This window comes from Tasmannia lanceolata, unplaced genomic scaffold (genome assembly GCF_043159265.1).
Source record: "Tasmannia lanceolata isolate RefF3 unplaced genomic scaffold, GAP_Taslan_0.1 ptg000004l, whole genome shotgun sequence".
Taxonomy (NCBI): domain Eukaryota; kingdom Viridiplantae; phylum Streptophyta; class Magnoliopsida; order Canellales; family Winteraceae; genus Tasmannia; species Tasmannia lanceolata.
The window spans coordinates 12,728,640-12,742,169 of NW_027518681.1; the positions used below are offsets into that span (position 1 = coordinate 12,728,640).

The window sequence follows — 13,530 nt, forward strand, 5'->3', positions numbered from 1 at the left end:
CTCTTCCCTACCTCCTAACCTTGGTAACCACCTTTCAAATTAGCAACCTAGCTAGGGTGGAGTATAAAGGGGGAAACAGATCCATAAGGCAGGTCACCCAATGACCAAACTCCACGAAAGGCGAGTTTCTAGATTGTCTTTGGCTTCAGATCTACAAAAGGGAGCCCCGGCCAAGGCACCCATCTTCTTTCAACCCTTAACCACTCTCAGAGTTCTATTTCTCATCATTGCTTTGAGATCCTCTGCCTGGTGCCATTCACTGACTTGAGCATCGGAGGGTTTCCAGAGTCCAAAACTCCTGGCCCTCTAACTCGCAGGCCATCTCCATAAAACCGAGCTCGTCGTCACCACTTTTCGAGGCTCAAGTTCAGATTTCGGCATCAACACCTATAATGGCCATATTTAAAGGGAAATGATGTGATTATTGTTTATTAAGAGGGATATTATTATGAATTTGAAGGCCACTCTAGAGAAAAATCTAACTCCGGCAGTTTACGTTACTTCTTTGTGTGAGGGAAAAGCAATAGATTATGGAAAAGTTTTTATTTTCCAGACTTTAATTTCTAGAAAATTCCCACAATCCAAACAAGCATAAAAGAAAGAAACAAACAAAAAAAGACACAATAATCTTGTCTACAAAATCATTCTAATCTCCCTTGAGGATGCCTATTGGGCATCTCAATACATATTATTCTCCAACGCAATTAATTAGTATATAAAAATGTCCTAAACTAATACAGTTATGTTGAAGGACAAAACCGAAATTTTAAATCCAGGTCTCTTTTCCTATTTTATTCAAGAATTACATACAAATCATAGAAAAGTAAAGAACAACATGTGGATGGGGCCCACCCCACACAAATGAGAACTTCTAGAAAAACGTTTTTTCTTCATCTCCCCTTTCATCTACAATTTTCACGATACTGTATAGACCCTTCTTTTCTACACAATCGTATACAAAATCTCTCAAAGTATATATGCATGTGGAAAATGATATCCGCACCTCCCCTTTCCATTCGTTAAAATGTTAGGTCACTCCTAACATGCAAAAAGAACCAACCAGGCAAGAGCCATCATATCTGTAACGTGCGTGGGGCCCTCCTTCAATTGCATCGGTGGCACATTCCTCTAACGTGCGCTAGGGGTGCGTCCTCACGAATCCAAAACAAAGGGTGTTTGTAACAGATCGTAAGGGGCCCATAGAGCATCCAACGGACAGGGACGATTTGCATCTAGCCGGGCCCACGGCTTCCCCTTCCCACTCCAATGCAGTAAACTCACCGCACCCGGATGCAAATTCCGGCAAAGTCCCCTGAAATTATCACCGCCTAGACCATGCTGATTCCACCGGTGATCCACCGGTGCAATATTTCCGGCAAAAACAAGCAAAAAAGGTGGTAAAGAACCCAACTCATAGATCCTCATCCTTTTTTGTAACTCCATCCATTCTTCAATCTTAGCCGTATAATCTCCCGCCCTCCAACGGTCCAGATCAATTACCATAACCCCAGTATTAAAATAACAAGCTTTCCTACCCTCAAAAGTTAGAGAAAGAGAAGGGTTAGACCAGAAGGTGGGTGTGAAGTAGGAAGTAAAATTTGCATTACAGTACTCGGGGGCGGCGAGAACGGATGACTCGCCGAGTCGAGTCGCAGTGAGTTTCGCAATGTCGTCGACTAGGACGAGGTCCGAGTCTAGGTAGACGACTCGGTGGACGCAGGTTGGTAGGACTGAGGCGAGGTAGGTACGCGCGTAGTTTAAGGGACGATCTAACGCGGCTCGGAGTGAGGTCGAGATGAGTCGTGACACGGACGAGTCTTCGAAGTGGTAGACTCGGAATCGGAGGTATGGGAATGAGATGGATATTTTGTTACGGAGGTCTGAGTCAGATGAGGAGGCTACAAAGTGGAATTCTATGTTTTGAGGGCATGAGGAGTGTTGGAGTACGGAGAGGATCGCAGCCATTGATCCACGGAGGTAGGCGGAATCGAGGGTCATTGCTACGTGGACTGTGTTGGGTGAGCAGAGGAGAGGATCGTCATCTGTAGGGATGGAAGAGCAGTTTGGGGAATTGTAGAATTCTGGGGCTTCTCGGTATTGAGCTGCATAGGTGAGATTGAGGAAGAGGAAGAGGAAGATGAGGAGAGAGGGGTGCGTAGATTTAGACATGGTGGGTGGAGGTTTAGAGAAAAGAGGGGGTTTAAAGGCCTTTAAAAGGAACTGAGAGATAGAGAGACAGGGTTCTTGGCTTTGAACCCAAGTTGGTGAGAAGTCTAGGATTGTAAGGAAAGTCTTTGGGTTCACACTAGTTTCATCTCTTTATCCCTATATTTTTCGAAGTAATTTTAATCTCATTGGTTATTGACACTGGGGCCCACCTTGCCTCTCTGACTTCGTTGTCTCTGAAATGATGTTCTTCTTTATAGTTTCAATTTCTTACTTAGGACATTTGTAAAATTAAATTCTTCTCCGTATAAATGAAAGAGTCCCGAAATTTCGTTCCCCTCTTTTAAACTTGAATACATCCCAAATAATAAAAAAACTCAAATATTTACAAAGAAGTAATTAATAGATGAAGATTTGCTGTTTCACCTAGTTATAAATCATCCTTTCACTTGCTTCTTAAGGAACATATGTTTTAGCTGGATTAATTTTCAGCCTTCCACAAGAATAAAAGTGAGTGAAGAAGAATTTAAATTGTGAAGACCAGATTTATTATTAATGGTGAGGACTCTCTCCCTCTGTCTGTGTCTGAGTGTTGAGATATCTTCGTCGGTTGGACAGCTCCAACTCAGCGCCCACCATTAAGAAACGAGAAAGAGAAACTACGGAAAAAGGTACCCTGTCGTCCTTGAAGCAAAATGACACGAATACCCTTTATTTTGAATATACGGAAGCATAGACGAGCAGGTGGACCTCAATTTCTCATCCATATTTATTTAACACCCACTTTTTTACGACTCACTTTTCTCATGTGGACATTTTATCGGTTCCGTTCCGTTTATTTGAACAGAAAACACCGATGGTCAAATCTGACTCATCTACATCGACCCTACCTTGATCGGATGATCTAGCCCCTTGATCCATTAACCCAAATACCAATGGTCAAATCTGACACATTTCCATCAACCCTGCCTCGTTCGGATTAGGGATTTGCTAGGGTCAGCTGTTGTCTCCATTCACGAGGTGGCATGATTACTAAAATGGATTTACTAGGTTCAGCTGTTGTCTCCATTCATGAGGTGGCTGGTCTGTCTCACAGACGAGCCGCGGAATGCCTTTTGCGATGGACGCTAGAAATTCCCTTAGGCCACGTTTGGATACCCACAAGATTTAAATTTGAATTTAGTTGACATTTTGAACTAGATCAAATCCTAAAATTTTCCAAATCAGCTACGACGGTGCAAAAAATTCCGATTTTCAAATCTGTTCTGCGAGACATTATTTGGAAATCAATATTTGTGGCAACTTCCTTCGCTGTCGTTGCTCCTCGACGTTGCTCCGGCAGCAGTGAGACCTCCCTTCCTCCCTCCCTCTCTCTCTTCCTCACTCTCTTAAAACATGTTCATGAAGATGATGGATGTATTTTGTATCCAAAACTCAAATCCAAATCAAAATACAAATGCATCAGGTATCCAAACGGGCCCTCACTAAAAACTCTAAATGACCAATTAAGGAAGTTTTCCAATAAAGACAGGAGTGCATGTGCCACACCAAAGCAAGAGTAGCATCAAATAATGATAATAGTTAGTAAATGTACATGTGGATGTCAATGATCTAAATCCTTACCGTTGGGGTGAAAATCCGACCTCTAATAAGGAGCTGACGAGATATTCGGAGGTTCTAGAATGGCAACCGACGGTACTAAGGTCATTTCACCTCCCTTTCAAAAGCTCTAATCTCAGTAAACGTACCCAAATAGGCAACCTCGCTATTAGTGGGGAGAAATATGGAAACTGACTTCTTAAGCAAGTCGACCAATCATAAGACTCCACAAAAGGCAAGTTTCCTAAACTGCCTAGGACTCCTGATCTATAAAAGGAAAATTAAACTCCAAGTTTCCTAAGCAACCTCGCTTTTAGGCAAGTTTCCTAAGCAAGTCTTCTTTATCATGCTCGATGAATGGCCTAGAATCATCTGATCATGGTGGGACCAAGTGTGTGATGATCAACAATATTCATGGACCCGATTATTCGAAATACATTTTTTTTTCAATACATAGGTGGAATGTACTAGAAGACGTGGCTGGCAATGTTATTTTCGTGACAAGTAAAGGCGTTTTGGTCCCCATCTAAAGCACCACGTGGCTAGTTGCCGGAAGTAGACTTGACCGTCTGTAGGACCCACAACATGGTTAGAAGAGAAGAGTGCCACGTCCCTTTCCATGTGGGCCCGAGCTGCCACTTGGATATTTTTTTTACCCACGAGAAAATAGAGTGCGGAAGGGCATTACAGTAAAAAAATATATATATATTTCCGGAAAAGCAGGGAATGGAGGTTCCAGTGTCACTTTCTCATATGTAACCGATCACCGCCTTAATTCAACATCAAGCCAAAAGGGTCTTCTCTTCTAAGGTAGGGTTTTAGGGTTTGGTGATTCGTTTACTTCAAATTTAGATATCTATAAGGTTTGGGGAATGATGTGGAAAAATGCTAAAGAGAAAGTCACTTTTTTACTCCTTCCTAAAAGACACTTATTGGGGCCCACTTCAGACTCTTGTGCATTATCAGATCCGTTGATCTAAAGTCTGGCCAAATGTTGTTGATAACACCTCAATCGGATGATCCTAGACCCTTGATCTATCAATCTACTCTACAAGATCAAATAGCCTTGGATTTTATGTTCATCCATCAGATAACCTCTCTCCAAATAGCTGGAGTGAGTTTTAAGTTATGTACCTACAAGTAGGAGGCCTCCTGTTGAAGGGTCTAGATCATGTTCACATCATATAAATGGGCCCAGGTCCAGCTTTCTCTTGTCATACCATCGTTTCACATTAGTTTATTATGTCGTCCACTTGAAAGGTGGCTGTTACCTAAGTCTCATCACAATAGGGTAACAAAAGTATAGGTAGGGTCCACATATTTGATGATCCGAACCGTTCGTCTTCTGGAGGTTTCTTCCGTCACAACATTCTAAACCTCAGAATTTTTTGAGACTTTCTCAACTGTACAGAGTGACAAAAGGTAAATTTTTTGGATTGTCAGACAAGTCAGCCCCCAATTGTAGGAGCTTTTACAGTGTCTAAAACTGCAGCCAAATAAATATAGTGGGGCCATATTATTGGACAATCCAAACCAACCATTTTCGGATCCCAATTTTTATACAATTTGCCCTGAAAATCACTTCCATAAAATAATCATAATCTTCCAATTTAGGCCCTGTTCGTTTCAGAGTGTGACAACGGATTGTCAGCCCCAAGCTGATTATTGAACTCAAAATTATATTTAATTCTAACTACAATAATTGGTTCGGGGCTCACAGTAGGTTGCCATAATCTGAAATGAACAAGGCCTTCGATAGACTAGATAGACTGAGCCTAGGGGTGCAATTCTTGTAGCGTTGGATCGGGCTCAGGCCAACTCTGGCTGAATCCAAGATAGCATTCCCTCAATCTTAACCCAACCCAACTTGAGCCTTAGATCGTGGATGGTCAACCCTAACCCAACCCATCTCTAAATCTCTTGTTAACTTACCAACTTCACCAAAAGCTTAAGCTGTTGGAAGCAGAACCAAGTCAAGATGTTACGGATCAACCCCTTCTTCTTGCGCCAAAGATCTTACCATTTCCGAAGGAAGTGGAGCTACATCTCTTTTCAATTTCCATTCAAGAGTTCTTATGCGTTTCCACGCCCTTTGAGACATCAAAAAATGGACAAATTCCTTTTCTTAGAAACACATACAAGATGAAAGGCGTTATTTATCTTTTATACTTTAACACTCCCCGCACGTGTGGCCCACTTGGCAAACACGTGGTACATGTGGTCCCACTTTGGGCCGACCATCACATGTGGATTTTTGCTATCAGGGTGCTTTGAACTCAAGACCTTTGGCTCTGTTTTTCCAACCCGTCTAACCTGTTTTTCCAAATTGAGTCAGATTGAGTCAAGTTGGATTCTGGTTAACCTAGGGCGAATACTGGAACACACACAAAATCATAACCCTAAGAAATCACAATAAAATTAGAGGACGAAGATCGAGTTTGCGTTTGGTCAGGATGCCTAAGTCCTCAACCCTAATCCAACTGAAATTAAATCGGTTTGGATTTTCCCAACCCTAACCCTATCCCAACCCAAGGGACAATCCAAGGAGGGGCACTTGGATTGCCAAAATAAGGTGTTAGCAGCCTAGCATCGTCATACTATTCCGATTCCGCTAAAAAAAAGGAATCTGGAAATGGAATTGATATTGGGGCAGAAAAGGAAAAACGATGCTGAAATCTGTTTCTATCCCCTTATGGGTGAAATTTTACTAGAATTTTTTGAATAAAATTTTTTATTTTAATTTTCTTTTCATTTTGTTCGCAGTTAATCGGAACAGGATGCCTATTCTAATTCCTGATTCTGCCTAGCCAAACACAATCCAACATATCCGAAGAAAACGACCATCCTATCCTATGGAGATGATATCTTGAGCATGGCCTACGCTAAGACGGTCCCAACATATCAACGAAAACTAATACAAAGAATTGTACTAATCGCCATCTTGTACGCTGGTAATTTCCTGCTCATGATCCAATAAAAACAAAGGGACCCACTAAAACGAACAGTTCATATTCAAATCACAACCCATAAGCCCATAGAAAGGATGTGGGCCCTACGTCAGTCGTCAAAATCCACAAGAGAGTATGTGGGCCCCCCATTTAGGGGAAAGTCGTCCAATCAAACCGAGCGAGTTGTTCATGCCTTTTTTGTCCTTTTTCGAGGACTCAAACAAGTTACGGAAGCCGTAGTAGTCGCCTCGTACCTAAAAAAGAACGTGTACACAGAGTCCAAAGGTGTATTCTCTTTTTCAAAGGTGCATTCTCTTTTCTCCGTTTCCGTGTACTGTCGGTGTCTCTCTGTGCCAGCTTCTTAGAATAAGTCTAGAAATATTGATGGAAAATTCATGTCGCCTAACAAAACAATTTCAGATTAAGCCCCAATTCAAGTCAAATAATTTTCATGAGGAAGGCCAATCGTATTTTCCACCTAAATTCGTTGTAATTCCACTCATCTCATAAACTTCTAATCTCTAGGTGGGGCCCTACAAAAGAATGGTTTGGATCATTGAAGCTTGAACATGACCCACCTAAATTGTTTAGATATTTCATCCGAGGCCTTCTACAACGAGAAAATCGTGATTTTTGTTAAAATATAAAAGATAAATACTGCCTTTCTCCAACAGCTTAAGCTATTGGATAAGTTGGTAAGTTAACATGGTATCAAAGCCAAAGTCTCGAGTTCAAACCTACCGGATAGCAAAAATCCACATCTGATGGGCGGCCCAAAGTGGGACCACATGTGTCACGTGTTTGCCAAGTGGGCCACACGTGCGGGGGAGTGTTAAAATATAAAAGATAAATACTGCCTTTCTCCAACAGCTTAAGCTATTGGAGAAGTTGGTAAGTTAACAATTTTAAGCATATCCAACCATTCCATCATAGAATTTGAATACTGATCATGCATCATTGCTCATTTTTTTTTATTAATCTTATGTTTACAAGTTTGTTTAGACAATTGGGGTTCTCTGGCGAGCGGTATTTTCAGATCATGTATCTCCACCGTACGGTTGTATGAGTTTTAATGGATTTGCATACCACATGTATTGGCTTTTGTTTTAAAAAAAAAAGGATTTTGCGTAGAGAAACAAAAGCCTGCTAAATGAAAGGTCTGGATCACCTAACTGTCACGTGGGTAGTGCTGGATCCAACTGCTAATATCTATATCTCATATTCAGACTTCTCATAGAATCATTCTCCTTTATTTAAAATTTCTCCAATGAGTTGTATGAAGTAACAGAAGAATTCTAAATAAAGAGATAGGTGGGAACTGGGAAGGACCAAAACAAGTAGACGGCAACATCATCTCCCTTTCATGAAACCTTCCTTGAAGTTTCCTAAGTTTATTATTCTTATTCTTTGCTTTATCAACCTTATATTTGAGTAAAAGAGTTGTCTAGCTAAACCTGACTTGCATTTATTCATGGATTTAGTCGGAGATTGAAAGTGATTATATACATATATTTGGAATGTAAGCCAAATTAAGTAATGGTTTAAAACTAATTACACGGATCCTTCGTATAATACAGTACCTGAAAGAAAGAGAATATGTTGATATTTTAATGAAGACTCCCTGGCATGACAATTAAGGCAACTTTGCCAGCCAAAAATAGCAGGTGGGCCCTTATACTTAGTTGTAGTTTACTATCTTTTACTTTTGGGTTTTGAAGAAAATTTTGACTCTACTTCTTAGTCTCTACCATTTACATTTTTGCATTTTTAATGAATACTTTGCCTCAAATGATTCAAGTCAATGGATCGCTTAATGGGCTTTTGGGTTTTGCCCTTTAGTTAGAGTTTCATCGCTAGGACTACACTAAAAGCCTGTTTGTTTTAGATTATGACAACCTATTGTGGACTCTCCAACCGATTATTCGACTCAAATTTAGCGGTCCAATAATCGGTTGGTGACTCCACAATCGGTTGCCATAATCTAAAGCAAACAGGACCTAAGCCGTGTAAACTTACAACCCCCCTCCTTTTGACATTGTTATCCCTCTCTTTATTTCAAACTTCCATGATTAGAGCTCAAGTTATTGATAACACCTCTGAAGACAGATGGATACTTCTAAATCAAAATCCCAGTTTACAAACGGTAGAAGTTTTTCCAAGTTATCCTTCTTTGTTTGGTTTTTGTGAAGGACCATTAAGGGTATTTTGGCAATATAATTTGTGCTTGCTTTTGAAAGTGATAAAAAACTTAACCTTTCTAAAACTCTGATAGAGTATTTGATGACACTGAGACATCGAGACCGTCAGGCCGAGTCAAGCTTGAGCCCGGTTCGACTAAATAAACAATGCATTAAACCAAGAGTTGAGCAGTAAAATATATTTATATCGAGAGTAGTGTGATTAAATGTAGGGCTGCAACTCAGGTCGGGCGGGTCGGGTTTTGGAGAACCCAACCCTACCTGAGGAATATCTCGGGTCGGGTCGGGTTTTTTTTCGGAAAACCCACGATTCCCAAACCCGGCCCTACCCATGATAAATCTCGGGTCAGGTCGGGTTTTTTCACGTTGACGCAATTTTTTAAGGAAAATTCTTGTTTGGCAAGGCAACTCAACTCATAAAAGTAGAAATTACACTCACAGTACACTTGAATCAAACAATGATGTAATTACACTCACATTACACTTGAATCAAACAATGTTGTAATTACAATCAAACAATGCTGAATTAAACACTTGAATCAACTCAACTCATAGAAGCAGAAATTACACTCACATACAATAACAGTGGGTGCATGGGTTTTCACTTTTAACTTTTAACTAACAATAGAAAAAAATGTACATACTATAACTTATGTAACTAAGGTCGGGTCGGGTCGGGTCGGGCCCCTTCAAACGCGGCTCGACCCGAGATTCATGTGGGCTTTTGAATGCTCAACCCGGCTCGACCTGAAACCCATGAAACCTGAACCCAACCCAGGCTATTTTCGGGTCGGGTCGATCCACGTCGGGTAAAACCCTGCTCGAGTTGCAGCCCTAATTAAATGTAATGTTTTCAGCGATTACAATGTTTATGTCTTTGATTTAATTGTTCAAAAACAATGTGACTCACCACTTGACCTGTTCATCTTTGCTCTAACTGATTTGATATCTTGACCTCAATACTTAATTGTGTTTGTCTTGATCAGGCTGCTTCGATCTAGAGTGTCTCCTAAAGAGTATCTGTCTTGACTTTTACACAGATATATGGTTACCACGAGTAGTATTTTTTAGATCTTTTATACTTATAACTATTACTATAAGTGTTTGACTAGATCGTTTACTTAGATTAATTTGTTGACACCGCTTAAATAATTTTTGCCTCATTCTTTAACAATGCTTATCATCATCCCATCTGTGAGTTTATTTTAAATCTCTTTAGCATCTCTTTCGTGAAAATTTGATCATAAGAAATAGTTGGGAATTCTTGAGGAGATGCAAGTACACTCATTTGAATTAAATTAGTAGTGCAAACTACATTTTGAGATCAGATTAAGTCTAAGTTGGTTAAATTCGGAAAATATGATGGCCAAAATAAGCTGTTTCTGAGTTGGACTGGCTTAGGGCTTTATTGGTTACTGTCCTCTCAGTCGGCAAGGCCGGCGAGTGATCCTTCACAACAACTTTCTTGGCTCGTCTCGAAGATGGATTAGGGCTCTTGTTCCCTCTTGTCTTATGACACTATTCTCTTTGACTTTGACGATTAATACCGCTCTATCTTCTACCTCAATGACTTTAACGATTAACACAGCTCTATCTTCATGAAGTTGACATTCCCTTGTTCTAGATGTTGATAGGCTCCAACTTTAAGGATTAGAGCCTTTCCCTTGTATGTCGATAGGCTCCAACTATATATCTTCAAGAAGCTGCAATGCAACACCCCTCTCAGTCGTGATGAGGTTGTATAGTAAGGCCATGTTTAGGAACCATGAAAAAATTTCCCATGCAATATTTGTGGGGCCAGTTGTGAGAGATGGGCAGGAGAGGGTAGAAGGGAGAGGAGCATGAAAAGCTCCTAAAACCAAGGAAAACAAAGAACAAATTCTAAATAGCTTTTTTTTTTTTCTCTCTCTCTCTGGCTTTTAGGGATTTTTTATGCTAAGGGAAATAATTCTAGATTTCTTATCTATAAAAATAAGTTTTTCAGCATTTGGTAAACTCATTTTCCATGATTTTTTTTTAAAATTAAATTTTTTCTTATTTTGAAGAAACCTGAAAATCTACTGGACCTTGGACATTTTTCTATGAAATATTTCTCCATGAAAAAAAATTATTTTTCACAATTTTCTTTTCCCTAGATCCCCATGATGCCTAGACTCATATGTCCCTATATAGAATATTGAGAAAATATAATCGAGTATCTGAACTTGTATTTTCTTGCATGTGCAGGACTCATGACTTTGTAAGTATGTGGTAGCACAAAAGATAAAAGATACAAATTTTCACCATATATAGAGTTTATTTCAAATAATTAGGGGTGTAAACGGATCGAATTCGGAGCGGAAATGGCTATATTCGAATTCGATTACAATATACACTATCCGAATTCGAATTCGGATTCGGATTCGACGGATATTTAATATCTATTACCGAATTCGTATCCATCGGATATTGTTCGAATTCGGATATTATCCGTATCCGTTTATCCGGTAAATTCGAACATTTTATTGCAGCACTTTATCTTTTTTCTCCTACTTACTCGAATGAATTTTCCAAACCTTAAAACTAGACCTCTACATTCTCTTCACAAAATTAACTCTCAAACCCTAAAATATATGAGATCATCTTCTTCCTTTTAAAACAAAGGCAAAGAGAGAGGGAGGCGATGGGGATGGATGATAGTGTTGGTAGTGGTCTTTGGATTTTTCCTTTTTTTTTTGTATATGATGGAATGAGTTTGGGCTATTTTGATGGAATGGGTTTGGGCTATTTTTGTTTTTATATTTTTTTCTAAAAAGAATATTTACTTTTCTTATAGAAACAAAAGATAGTGTGTCATTACTAAAAATAAATATTAATGATATTATTAATAATAAATAAAAAGGATTTACTTCTCGGATTCGAATGTTAAACGGATCGGATATACCATTTACCAGATTCGCATCCGCTAAGAGCCGGATATCTCATAAACGGATTCGGATAATATCCGCTTGAAACGGATTCGGATAATATTCGCTTCAAACGGATTCGGATGCAGACAGTAATCGAATTTCCGAATATCCATTTACACCCCTACAAATAATGGATGGCTTCCAATCATTTTCCTCGTTTTTCTTCTTTAAAATCTGTAACAAGTCCCAAGGACAAAGGATACAAAAGAGGTTCTTAAAAAATAAAATAAAAATCATTCCGTACCAGAGTGAATTCAAAATACAACTTCGGGAAACAGATTCTGGCATTTTTTTTTCACTCATTTATTCCTGCCTCGGTGTCAATTACACATTTACACGCTTTATTCCGTTAAGTTTTTTGAACCAAAAGTCAGAATGGGGCGGAATCAGGATAATCAGGATATGATACTGATTCCAGCAATCCAAATGCACCCTAGGAGTAACTTGCGCAGTGAGTGAATATAAATGCAATTTGTATGTCGCTTTTGTTCTTTAGGAAAGAGTCGCTGCTATGCAGAAAGTCACTTTTACAATCAATGTTAAAGGCAATTTTGGGTGTTTGGGTTAAGGGCAAGTGTACAAGACCATTGATCTTGCAGAACATCAAGAGATGACCCACATGGTCTTGTTGACGTCTCGAACCCTTGCATAAGGAATACAACTAAGGGGCGTTTGGATACGCAGATTTTAGAATCTTGTATTTCCTCCAAATCGTAGTTGGGAGACGAGAGAAGAAGACCAACCGTCGTTTTCTGTTTCCTCACCTTTCTTTCCGTCGCAAGAGAGCAAGAGATCATCCCATGTTTCCAGATTTTAGAAATTTCAGGATGTGGGAGAGATTTCTAAAAGCTGGATTTCTTACTTAAAATCCAAGATTCTAAAATCCGCATATCCAAACGGCACCTAAGAGATCAACGGTATAACTCTTGACATAACACCTAAACATGGCTTGGAGGCTTAATGGATCAAAGGCCTAAGATCATCAGATCAAGATCGATGTTCTCAATGCCAACTGGCTAGATTTATCGTTGTCATTCTAGATCAAAGGATCTGATTATGTACACAAGGCATAACTGAGGCCCAATAAATTTCCTTTAGGAAGGACTGTAAAAGTATATTTCAATTTTTGTGAAGGGATGAGTTTAAAAAACAAGTGTACATTGTTAACATCAGCCCCATAGAACAGTTCAATTTTTATGTCAGTCGACCGGATTCGAACTCTTCCATAATCTTGTCATATAGGTAAAATCGATCAAGACCATTGATTGAATTGGCCCACCAACATAGGATAGGACTAGGCAAATGGAAAGAACCATTCTAAGTAACTATCTTAATACCCTCTATGGCCATACCTCTAAGCATTATTTGCACGTGGGACGCTACACTGCTTTGGAAGCCATTAATTATGTAATTTCTAGTGGGCCCATATGGGCTGAGTCCATTAACTAGTTATAACCCTAGTGTATCTATATATATATAGGGGTTGGAGGCAACAAACTTGGTATTTCAAACTAGATACCTTGGGTGTAATGCTTCAAGCAACCTCTTGCTTGACCTAATTCCTCTAACAATCTTGAAGCATTATGAGAAACCCTAGCCGTTTTTCACTCTTGCTCCACCTCCAAATCGTTTTGATCCTGGGTATCTCTCCTCTTTCACCTTCGTTTATGC

The 13,530-nt window shown here is 39.6% G+C and overlaps 1 protein-coding gene across 1 annotated transcript; it reads right to left on the bottom strand.

The window, feature by feature from the left end:
• Positions 1-597: 597 nt before the first annotated feature.
• On the bottom strand, positions 598-2,255 carry LOC143875545 (putative galacturonosyltransferase-like 1). Its single transcript, XM_077377117.1, has one exon. The coding sequence runs from the start codon at positions 2,167-2,169 to the stop codon at positions 1,153-1,155; it is 1,017 nt and encodes a 338-aa protein (XP_077233232.1). The 5' UTR covers positions 2,170-2,255; the 3' UTR covers positions 598-1,152.
• Positions 2,256-13,530: the final 11,275 nt, after the last annotated feature.